Raw genomic sequence first — 12,437 nt, forward strand, 5'->3', positions numbered from 1 at the left:
TCGCCTATTTAGTAACCAGAAAATGACTCAGAGGGAAGGGAGACTCTGCGGCTGCTGTGAATTAAATAGGGAGAAGAAGGAGCGTTGAGGACCAACCACAGAATTGTCTCCTTCCAGGGGCTGGAAGCAACCCAGGTGGGGGTGGGGAGGGCCAGCCGTGTAAGAATCTGTTGAAATATGACCCGTGGTTTTAACTTTAAATAAGCATTTCCGTCCTACTAGAAGCCCCATCTAATGTCTCCTGCAGCTTTGATTTTGGAACACGTCACATTCCTCATTAAAGCAATCACTGTTAAAACATAAAGCAACACAGGATTTATTTCTTCATTAAACTGATGATCCGTATATGAAGCCAATTAACATTATGAGTCTGGTGAACATCAAGTGTAAAGAGGTTAGAGAAAATTAAAAGCAGTCACCTTGGTCTTTAGATAAAGAAAGTACACTTTTAGGTTGTAAATTATCAGAGTGTCCAAGCGGGACAGATCGGTGAATTTGGTTAATTGAAAAATACATTTTACCGCACAAGAATTAAGGAAAAATAACCTTTTCGTTTCGAACGCCCTTTTTGGTGGGGGAGGGGGACCATAGCGAATAGATATTAGTCACCTTTGGAGGTCGAGTGTCAGAGACAATCGGAAGAAAAAGGGGGGTCGCGTCATCAAAGTTTGCAGTAGGCTTTCGTTTCTACGTTACTTCGCTGTTTGTTTATTCGCTGTTTTGCCAACAGAAAGGAGTCGGTCTCGCGGCTCAGGGAGAGGGACGTTGCGCGAGGCGAGGCGGAGTGTCCGAGCTGACTACGAGTCCCGCGCGAGGTGGGTGTTTTCCGGAGCCTGGCTAGTTTTCCCTCTAGGGAGACGGCCGGGCTCGCGTCGGGGACGCTGGGAAGGCTAGGGTCAGGCGGCGACCTGCGGCGGGCCGCTTCCCGGCTGGAGCCGCGGGGCAGGAGCAGCGCGTGGGGCTGCGGCGCCGAGAGTTTGGTTCCTTCTCTGAGCGCGGAGCACGCGTCCCAAGTTAACTTCCGCAGGTTTGAATCGGGATAGGATTGGGGTCAGTCCCCCAAAGCCTGGGATCCGGCAGGGGGGGGTCCCACTGCTGCGCCTCACAGAGCCCCAGAGGGGCCTTCGGGACCGGCATCTTTTCCCTCCGCAGCCCTGGACGGTCCAGTGCCGCTGTCCAGGGTTCTGACAGGCCCGGAGGCGCGGGGAGTGAGCTGCTCGCAGACTCAGGATAAGCCTGCCCAGTGTCCGGGACATCTCTGGGCCTTGATGGGAATCTGCTTCGGCGGATATGAGGGATGGAGAGCTGAGACTGGGGCTTGGACTCGTTGGCTTTTGGGGCCAATGCAGCGCCGGGCGCCTGGTTCCCGCGCCGTTACCCAGGTGCGATTGGAACATCTTGTCCAAGCCCTCCGGGATACCTTCCTCAATTCGCTTGACAGGCACCCAGCTCTTGGAGAGCACAGGGTGCGCAGGCGGGGAGCTGCCGCCTAGGGCAGATGGGAACCCGAGGGGGCTTTTGGCAGACTGGGAAACTCAAGGGTAGCCTCGGGCTCTTTGATAGGGCTCCAGAGGGCAGGGGTCCTCTGAGCGACACAGGGAGGGACACAGATAGCGCGCTGAGCCTCTTGACCTGGGTTGACACAAGGTCTGCTCTTGGGGCTCCAGCCGTCTCTGGATGAAGTGGAAAGGGCGCTCTCTGCTGCCCGGCCAGCCCCTCCTGCTACCGCACCCGCCTACCAGCCCTGCAGGCGTGTTCCCCGCGGCCGGCCACCTGGACGGGCGGAGTCGGTGACCCTGGCGGAGCTGGTGCCGCAGACTCTCTCCGTCCTGAACTGAGCCAGAGTTTCCAGCGGTTTCTTCCGTGTGGCGCGGCCAACTCCTCACTCTGGGGCTGCCTGAGCCCAGGAGGGCAGCTGAAGTGCCCTGGGTCCTAACTTGTCTTCGCTGGAGCGGTGCTGCGTCTTCCTCCCATTGGTTTTCAGAGGGTTGTCCACCGGCAGCCCAGGTCCCCGGCACTCTGCCCTTCAGCTCGACAAGCCTCGCCTGAGGCGCATGTCCACGTGTGGGCCCGCCAGGCCTTTTGTTTCCAACACGCTGTGTCTTTAAGATCAAGGCTGGATCCCAGGCTGTTCAGGGACCCGACCCACCGCCTCGCCAGGGCTCCTGAACGCAGCATTAGAATGTTTATAAAATATTCAATTTATGCAGTCTGTCCAAGAAGCCATCGTCCCAAAATAAAATCAGCAGTCTAGACGGAACACAGACACCAGAACTTATCAACAGTTGTCTGACTTGCATCTTCTGATGCATCTTGAGTGGGTCATAATACCAACTTTATTTTCAGTGGTGCATAAATTAATTACACGCATTTAATAACCAAAATATCATTATATTCCCCCTTTAATATCATAAAGGCTTTCCGCCAGGGAAGCACTTAATAGTGCAGGGGGCCGTAACGGGCTATTATCCTGGTGTAATGCTATTACAGAACCAATTATGCGCCATTAGACTTGCTTTTTTTGCAGTTTATGTGATTTGATCCAATCCCGCGCCCCTGACTTGAAAATTTCAGCCCGGTACTTTAGAGTTTAATTTTCACCCAGGCAGAGGGAAGGGCGGTCTCTCTCTGCTGAGTGTCTGCCTCGGATGCATTTTAAAAGTAATTGCGAAGGGTCCCACCGCATATCATTTGCATCGAGAAGCGAACATAAATTCAGGGACCCCTTGCTGAGAACAAAATCAAACTTTCCTTTTGTACGGTCGCTTGGAAAGGGAAGCCGTGTGCAAAGAGTCCCCCCAAAAACCCATCCGGCGGCTACAATTAACAGCGCTTTGTCAATTTGCAGCCCGGGAGTCGCCAGGCCTCTGACAAGGGCGAGCCCAAATCCAAGCTTTTACGGAGAAAGAAGGTTTGAGTCAGATGGGAAGAGGGGTGGGTGTGGGTGGAGTGTTCAGAAAATAATGCCTTTGGGGGGGGTGGTAGTGGTGGTTGTTTCTATCCTCTTTTAAAAGAAGAAAAACATTTCTAATGTTTGCTTAGAAATGATGGATTTTTTTTTTTTACACCACGTGGGCCATTTGTAAGGCCCAATAGACCTATCCAAGTTACTCGCTGTAGACAGCGCTGGAAATAATCAGATTAAGGCCAATTATGCGTGAGATTATAAAGGCGAGTGCTGAGCGGCGGCGCGCGCTGTAGACAGACAGCAAGACATCTGGCCACTTCCCGAGTCACTTTCTGGTTCTGCGGGCGCCAGGCGCGCCGAGCCCCGCCCGCTTCCAGCCGAGCCCGGCGTGCGGACCGGAGGCGGTCACGCTCTGGCCTTCCTCGTCCGCAGACCGCCGAGGTACGCGCGGCTCCCGACCCACTCACCCGGCCCCGCGCGCCCGGCCTTGGGGCTCGGCTGCCTTCCCGGTCCGGACTGCAGCTCGCGCAGATGGCCTGGCGCGCTCCCTGGACCCGGCTGCGGTGGCTGGGGTGGCCGGGCTTGCGGCGGGGACCCCAGAGAGCCGGGAGCCAGATTGCCCGGGTTTGGTCTTGGGGCCGAGGTAGGGGCATCGCTGTCCGGGAGGTGGACCCGAACCGAAGGGCTGTCCCACGGGGACCGGGCTTAAGACGGAGCTGCCGTGTCGCCTCCAGTTCCCACAGTGGGCTTAGGGCATTGGGAGGGTGGTGGTTTCCGGGAGGAGGGGGCCCAGTGCGCACTAGGGCCAGTCCGGGGCGCGGGCAGAGGGAGACGTAGACTCTATCGCTGTTTGCTTTGCAGCCAGGCCGGAGCTACGCGCTCCTTATCTGTCTAGCGGTCACCCTCCCCAGGCCCCACCGTCCAGCTGATCCGGCCGTCGGCGATGTTTTATTTCCACTGCCCGCCACAGCTAGAGGGTGAGTAAGCGCCGCGCCTGGGACCATTCCGAACGGCCCAGAGCTGGCCAGAAAGCTCCGGAGCGGCAGTGTGGCGGGTGGGTGGCTGGGTGGGTTCCCGCTCCACGAGGGTTGCAGCCGCTGGGAGGTGGGTACGGGTGCCCCTGGCCTCCTCCCTACATCTCACTCCAGCCTTCCGCCCTGTCGCCACCTGCCTCCCACCTCCCTCCCCGCCTGGGCCGCTTGGCCCGGGGCTATTCGCACAGCAGGGACCCGCCGGGTCCTCCCAGCACAGATGCTGGTGTCACGCCTCTAATCGGTCTCCCCAGCCCTGGGGGCCGCATCAATCTTTCACGGTGTTTTGCAAACATCCTGAAAAACTAAGGTGGAGTAAGGAGATGGCCCTCATGGTCCTGACACCGACCCTGAGCCATGCACGACCCATGGCTAGGCTGCTCTCCCTTGGAGGGCAGGGCCGTCCTGCTCAGGGAAGCTTTAACATCTGTTCTGGGCCACTGCTGCCCTCTGGAACTAGGTGGCCCAGCCCACCACCACCCCAAGTGCCCTGGCCTGGCTCCTCCCCTGTGACTCACTGGGTTTCTTGAGCCCAGACACCAACCACTCCCTACTCCCAGAGGCAGCCCCATGGCCAGGGTTTGAGTTTGAGGGTCTCCAGGCCTTAGAAGACATTTTGCCTCAGGATCCCTCATGTGGCCTCTGCACTGGATTGTTAGGTGGGAGTAGGTTTGTGAGAAGGAGACAGCTTGGCTCTCTGGTGCCCCCGCACAGGGCCTGGGGGGACCCCGTGGGTGGGCATTAGACAAATGCAAAGCCATACCTTCCGGACTTGTAACAGCATCTTCCTCAGAGTAGGAGTCTCAGTCGTGCAATATTAGAACTTTTATAACTGGGAGGAATACCAGGATTTGGCTTTGACAACCTACTCCCTTGATTTATTTGTGGGGTGGGAGAATTTTGGAGGCCAGGAAATGGAGGGAGGCATGGGGGAGGGCAGAGGCAGCGAGGCACTGAGGGGCCTGAGACATCAGAGGACCTTGTCCAGTTACCTGGAGCAGTAACTGAGCCTCCGATGGCCAACATGCCCAGGGATTTCAGAAAGTTTGTTTTTGTCTTAACCGTGGATGCTTTTAAGAGTTCAGTAGAATTTTCTAAAGGAGGCTAAGGATCCGTGTTTAAGCCCTGCTAGCTCAGTCAGCGTTCCTAAGAAGGGAAGACCAGACACTTGTCTGCATTTCACCTCCTGTAATCTCCAAGGACGCGTGCTGCCCTGTTTTATGAGGTGCATCCCCTGACACTGTACCCCAGGCCCGGAGGGACCTTTGCATGTGTGGAGGACTTAACTTCTCTGCACTTCTGAACCTGGGGTTTGGACTGATGGGTATGGCACAGCCCACTCCTCAGGTTAAAGAGGGGAAGGCCAAGATGTGGGTATTTAGCAGGTGGTGGGCTGCTTGGAGAACTTAGGGGAAAAGCCCTGTCTACAGGGTGGGTTGCAGAAGTCACTTAGGGTGAGTCCTGGCCTGGCCGATCATGGCCCCAGTGCACTGAACTGTTGGCTTCACACCTTTCCTTCCCACACCCCAGGCACATCCCACCTCAATGCTGATTCTGAGTGCTAAGACCAGAAGAAAAGGAGATGTGTCTTTAAGAACCTTGTTATCCCTCTGCAGATGTGTTTCTGAGCTAGTTTTGCAGAAAGGGGTGTTTTTTTGTCAGTTTAGTGTTGCTGGGGAGGAGGTGATCTGCTGTGCATTGCAGGGTTGAGAACAGACCTTTGGAATATGACATCTCCCTCAGCTTAGGAGCTTTTTAATTTTTATTCCTTATTAATCTAGAGAGGCATAAAGAAGAGAGCAAAGCATGGTTCATCATCTCACTTCTCAGATAATTTTACTAATATTGAATTAAAAAGTACTACATATGCCTGCTTAGGAAATTCAAATAGAACAGAAAACTACACATTGAAAAGTGAAATCCTCCTTCCTCTCCACCTTTTTTTCTAAAGATACTCCCTATTGTTGGTTTCTTGTGATTCCTTCAAGAAAAACACACTTTTTCTTTCTATATGTTATGCCTTTTTTATGCTGAGATCATACTTCCACATCCTTTGGGACATTGCTTTTTTTTTACTTTGTAACATGTTTTGGGGATTATTCCATGTCAATATATACAGATTTACTGATTTCTTTTAAACAGCTGTGTAATATTCCATTATATGTTGTACTGGTGGGAACTTTGGTTGTTCCCAGTTTGTTTTTTTTTTTCCTAGTACCCTGTTGCCAGGAATGTTCTTCTTTTCCTATTTTAGCATACTTTACCTAATTCATAGATTAAATATGTATATGTGCACTTAAATCTTTGATGAATATTTTCAAATTACCCTCTAATAAGGCTGCACCAATTAATGCTCCTACAAATGGTTAATGAAAATGCACATTTTATTATACTCTTAACTGTACTGGGTATCATTCATTATGCACCTTATTTTTTTTTTGTCAAAATGGTGAAAATAGTAGTTCATTGTTTTGTTTAATTATCGGCAGAGTTTAACATTTTCATATTATCAACATTTCTACTTATTTTTAAGTAAAAAGCCTCTTCTCATGTTTTCCTCTTTTCTATTTGTTCTTATTAATTCGATGGGCCATTGGTCTTTTTTAGGATTCAACTAGGCACACAGTGTTTCACTTACAGATATTATGTGCACACGTTATAGAAGAATTTTGGACCAGCAGGTATAAGTTAGAAGGCTGAGGCAGATAATGTTTGGAGCATCTCAGAGTCTGCATTCCATCCTTGCCAATCAAAGGGAGACAATTTGGTTTCCTGCAAAATAATGGAAATAAGGCTGCTTTGAGGCTGTCCCTTTGAAGTTGCCAATGAGCTGGAGAGAAATCTTTGTAACTAGGGTTTTGAGGAAGAGTGCAATTTGGACAAGAAGCTGGAGGGGAAGCTTCAGGAGAGACTGGGGTATTGTGGCAAAGGATGGGGCACTGGAGAGCAGAATAATAAGTAGAAGGGACCCCCGTTAATAGATAGAATTTTAAAAAGGCCAGAGGACGCTGCTTCTTTGGGACTGACGTCTTTCTGAGGGAGGTTGCCTGTGTGGCTTGCCAGCTCCTAATGCCAAACATGCAGTGCTTCTGAGACCAGAGCCCATGGCAGGTACAGCATTCACTGGCTAATGGGAACTTGCTCATTTGTTTTTCTAAGAAGCCATTGTAGACTGTGGAGTAATGGTGCATATTTGGAAAATGATCTGAATGCACGTTTGGGGCCAAATTCTGTTCTGGCTTTATACGAGCTTTGGAGGCTGCTGGGGAGGGTGGTGGAAAGGACGCCTTTCTTTTCAGGGAAGTGAGAGCAGTGGGTCCTTTATGAGCCTGGCCAGAGGGTGGGATGCCCTTTGAGAGTGGCCCTGCCTAGGTCTCTTGGAATTCAGGACGCTGGCTATTGGTGCAGACCTCTTGTTAATTGACATCTATATAACAGATCCACTATGGTGCTGATGAGCTGTGACCAACAGTAATTAATATTCATTTATAAACTTCTTACCTCCTTGTATCCTGAAGTTCTAGGAGAAATGGGCAGTGAAAGCGCTTGGTGTTTTTTTTCTTCCCCAACCCCCAGCCGGTCAGCCTTGTTGTTTACAGAAACAAGGGAAAGTAAACTAGCAGGTGAGCAGACAGGAGCTGTGGAGGCTTCTGTGAAAGAATCCGAGGTAGGGGATGAGTTCAAGGCACATTGGATGCAGGGGCAGCTGGAAACCAAAGGGCAAGTGAAGGCTCTGCCGCAAGCCAGTGATTCTTCCTGGCACAGAGTCCAGAATTTCACAAGAAAAGCGGATTTGGTCTTCTTGGGGGAGAAGGTCACCACCTGCCCGATGAAATAAGCGTAGTTGGGGCCTAAAGTCAAAGGTTATTGGAGGAGAGAGAGAGCATGAGAGAATGGAAGAGAAGGGGCCCCAATGAGAGCAGCAGAGAAAGATGCTCTGGGACAGACAGGACTCTGCCTGGAGGTGCGTCCGAATGAGCATGTGTGTCCAAGGTCGGTGTGAGGACAGGGAGGCCCTCTGGTCAGGCTGATTCAGTTTGCTCCCAGTAGGCACTGCACCTTTTGGCAACCACTCTCCAGGAGATTTCGATGATGGGTTTCTGCGCAGAAAACAGCGCCGGAACCGGACGACGTTTACTCTTCAGCAGGTAATGACGGCGCTCCCTTTCTGAGAGTCAGCGACTTCCTGCCTCCCAAAATTTCAGAGTTTGAGCAGCTCTTCTTTGTCTTTTAAAATAAAGCCAACTATGGAAACTGGATCTTTCTGTTTTCTTGAGTGCTTTATGTGTCAAGAAATCTGTTTGGGGAGAGAGCAGATGACTTGGATCTTCTGATCCCAGACAGGAAATAAAGGGACAATAGTGATCGCTCACATTTGCCCTAGGTTGGTAGTTTGGGGGAACATTTCCACATCAGCAATATCATCTGAATGTTGAGAAATGCAGGTAGGACATTCTTAATCCCAGCAGATGGATGGGCAGACTGGGGCCCAAGAAACTGACTGATTTCCGTCCATAAATGGAAGGGCTACAAGTGGGACCCTCATACTGTGTTTCCTGGACCTGGGTTCTTCCCCTTAGATCTATGCAAACTGGAGCTGTCAGGAAGGTGGCCCAAATACCTCTTGGGAGTTTCTGGGGGCCTGACACAGTGAGGGCTTCTGCAAGTTGTTCCTGTTCTCCTGTGTCCTATGGGGAAGGCTGTGTGGATTGCTCTGACTCATAAGACCACCCTTGGAGACTTTGATTCCTATGAATCTATTTAAATGGAAAAGCATATAAATATTTGTGCTTCTCTTCTTATTCTTATTTCTTGGGGAAGCACCAATGTCGTTAGTGAGTCTTAGCTCCTAAGTCACCCGTGGTAAAAATTTTAATTCTGTGGGATCTTTTCAAAGAGCTTTCTTCTCCCTCTTCCTCCCCTACTTGATCTGTGCAACTACTTCCTCACCGCTCCTTGCAAATTTGAAATATGCATCTGCTTTCTCTCACCTTGCCACAGCCTCTCACCAGTAAATATTTTTTCCTTTTACTAGCTGGAAGCTCTTGAGGCAGTTTTTGCCCAAACACACTACCCCGATGTCTTCACCAGAGAAGAGTTAGCCATGAAAATAAACCTCACAGAAGCCAGAGTGCAGGTAAACCTTCTTTTTAATTATTTAACTCTCTAATATTAAAACTGGCAAACTTTTTTTTTTGACATCATGACTGCAGAGTGCACATTTGGCCAAAGAAAGCAAATGAAGACTATCTGTCATTTTCATGATGCACTTTAATAACATCAACATAATGTGGAATATTAGATTAGGTTGATTAATCGGTCATTCATAATTAACTAGTGATAATGTTCTACACTAATTTGTCCGCGTCTCTAAGGTACTAAATTACATCAATGCACATCCATTTCCTTGCTTTGGAAAAAAAAAAAAAAAGAGCTGAGATGCTATTCTCAAAGCAGCTCTGACCGCTCTGGGGTAAGGCCGTTCAATTGCAGAGAACTATGTTTTCAGATGGGAACAGGGTAGGACCTGCTTTCCAGAAATTGCATCATGTCCAACTTTTCCCCTGGACGCGGACTCTTTCAGCGAAGTGGATCCGAAGAACTTGTGCAATTTAAAAATCTTTAAAAGGCAGCAGCGAGAGGGCTGCCTCCGAGCCGAGCATGGCCCGCGGTGACCGACTCTAAGCAGGATTTCTTTTTAGAAGCCACACGGTGATTACGTTTAAGTGCACAAACCCGTTGAGCCCGGCAGATGTGCCCGAGTGCAGGAGGAATGGATTCGCAGCGCCGCCTCTCCGGGAGAGCTATTCTTTGAGCACAATTATATATTCATTTTATTTATGGGGTTTCCTCCATGCTGTTTCTGTTCTTTTTTATGTAGGGGCTTGGGGTTAAGACTATGCAAAGATCTAATTGTAGGAAATATAATAGTTTGCTTTCGGTTCCCCTGGGTCATGTTAGTATCTCTTAAAAACCAATGGCTGAAGAGAGATAATGGAATTCTGAGCAGTAAATTGGGGGTTGTAAACAAATTATTTCCCCTATAATCAGATTATGTGATCCTGATTATTAAATCTGAACATGAATCATTGGTCATATGTGGGCAAATTAAACTGATTATTATTTGGAAATGAAAATCTCCTTTGGCCAGGATGTTGTCTATCCCTTCTTTTTTTAATGCCAGTTTGCCAATAGCGGCCTAAAGACTGAACTGCAAATTGAGATAAATGACACAATTATTGAGCATTCAGAGTGGAAGATCATAACTTCTCCCTGAAAGGTGCAAGGGCGAGATAGGGGTGGTAACAATTAAGGCTGGGAATTGTTGGTCAGGCTGTTGTTGGCTATTATGCAAACAGACAATGGCTGTGTAGAATTTGTTCCGCGAGCCTCTGTGTGGGGCCGCAGGCTTCGGTGGCGGGAAGGGAGATGTGTTTACATTTATACCCCTTGCTCATTCAAATATGATTAATGTTCTATAAAGCAGGGGCTTAATCGAAGCTGATGTTGTCAAACAATAACTAAATAGGGAAATAAACGACTCCATGATGCTCTTTCCTCAGAAGCAGGCGAACTGTCAGTGCAAAGTCATTAAAATATGATAATGAAAAATAGCTCAATTAAATGTTGTTATAGCTGTGACCTTCATTCAATTAAGACACAAGAAAGTGTCTGCATTTTGCTTTGCATTTAACTGCCCTAAATTTAGAATATAGATAAAATCATTATTCAATGGTTGCTGATATGTGCAATTAAAAGCCAACTGGATTAAAAAAGAAAGAAACCCAGTTAAAGGAGAATGAAAATTCAGAAGTGGGGTGGGATGGCGGAGGGCTCAGCCCCGGGACCCAGGCTTTCTCCTGGGCCAGTGTGGGAGGGTACCCCGGGGTGGGGGGCTAGAGGGAGGTCGAGCCAGGCCTTTTTTGAAAGCCAGGAATTATCTCCCAGGAGAGAAGGGACGAGGTTCTGCTGGGTAAAGAGCAGCGGGATTTCACTGACCTCTGGGAACACCTTGGGCCCTGTCTGCCCGGCTGCCATGAGGCTGTCCCTCTGCAGATGCCATCCTGATTGCTAAGGCTTGCAGAATTCCATACCAGTCTCTCAGAAGGCACTCAGGGCAGGTACATCGTAAGGCTCCTCCTAACCTGAGCATGGCAAAGGATCAGGCTGCCTGATGTTTACCGAGTGACTGATGGCTGTGTGTCAGACGACAGTGCTCCGTGTTTTTCATGTGTCTCTGGGCTAACAATGCTTAGGGGGTGGCCACCATTATTACTCCCAAGGAGTTTGGATCTGGTCCCTAGCCAAGCCACTGGTCCTCAAATCATGGGTCTGCCACTTACCACCTGAATGACCTTGGGCCAGTTAATTAACCTGTCTGTGCTTAGTTTTCTCATCTGTAAAATGGGGATAGACCTACCTGCCTTACAGGGTCGGGGTGGATTCTAAACCAAACCAGGGCTGACTCCAGAGACATTGTGTCTCATGCATGCACTGGGCTGCCTGTCATGAGTTTTGATGTGTCAGGGATGGTTTCACAGGTTTGAGGCCGGACACAGTCCAGTGCTCAGGCAAACCTGCCTAAGAGGGAATGAGCCTTTTTGATGAGGAAACCCCAGGGCAGTGTTTTACAAACTGCTGTGACGATCATGTCCCCTCCCCCCAACCATAGGAAATACGTTTCACATCAAATAAATGCACTTGGATACGTCAAGAATTTCTACAACACTTGTACCCTTACTGCGGGTGATGCATTTGGATACTTTCTATGATTTAACATTCATTAAAAAAATGCCTGTCATGCCTTCTACACTGATCTTCTGGCCCATCTTTGGGTCTGAAGCTGCAGTCCAGAGGGCACTGCTTTGGGACATCTTTTGGAGAGAGGAGGCTGCCCCCCCCCCCCCAACAGCTGCTGCGAGGTGAGCCGTGAGCACTGGGGACAGGACCCAGGAGTTTGGGTTTGGGTACTGGTTCCCTCCTCCTGTCTGATTTTCTGCCTCCATGGATGTGCATTTCCATGGGGGACTCAGGTTTGGTTCCAGAACCGAAGGGCCAAATGGAGAAAAACGGAGAGAGGGGCTTCCGACCAAGAGCCAGGAGCCAAGGAGCCCATGGCAGAAGTGACGCCACCTCCCGTGAGAAACATCAATTCCCCGCCCCCGGGGGACCAGGCCCGGAGCAAGAAGGAGGCCCTGGAAGCCCAGCAGAGGTGAGGCTGGCGGGCCCCTGGGGTCTGGAGGCTTGGCGGGTACACAGGGTTGGGAACTCAGTGTGATTTTCTTTTCTCTAGCAGCCTGGGGAGAACTGTGGGTCCCACAGGACCTTTCTTCCCTTCTTGCTTGCCGGGGACCCTCCTGAACACGGCCACCTACGCCCAGGCCCTGTCACATGTTGCCTCCCTGAAAGGTACGTTTTGTCTATGCTCGCTGGTGGGGTGGGGCTGGGGTTTGGCTGGCGCGGCCGGGCGCTGTCCCCAAGGGGTCGCGGAGATGGTC

At 50.2% G+C, this 12,437-nt stretch overlaps 1 protein-coding gene across 1 annotated transcript in view; it reads left to right on the top strand.

Annotated features, from left to right (window-relative positions):
* Positions 1–3,851: 3,851 nt before the first annotated feature.
* The window catches only part of DRGX (dorsal root ganglia homeobox), a 29,388-nt gene continuing 20,802 nt past the window's right edge, over positions 3,852–12,437 (top strand). Inside the window, exons 1-5 of the mRNA XM_025880382.2 lie at positions 3,852–3,885; positions 7,990–8,087; positions 8,975–9,076; positions 11,973–12,151; positions 12,236–12,348. Of these exons, the coding sequence (XP_025736167.1) occupies positions 3,852–3,885; positions 7,990–8,087; positions 8,975–9,076; positions 11,973–12,151; positions 12,236–12,348 (526 nt within the window). The remainder of the gene's footprint in view (positions 3,886–7,989; positions 8,088–8,974; positions 9,077–11,972; positions 12,152–12,235; positions 12,349–12,437) is intronic.

This window comes from Callorhinus ursinus, unplaced genomic scaffold, assembly GCF_003265705.2.
Source record: "Callorhinus ursinus isolate GAN/ISIS: 27379988/994484 unplaced genomic scaffold, GSC_fseal_2.0 scaffold20, whole genome shotgun sequence".
Classification (NCBI taxonomy): Eukaryota; Metazoa; Chordata; class Mammalia; order Carnivora; family Otariidae; genus Callorhinus; species Callorhinus ursinus.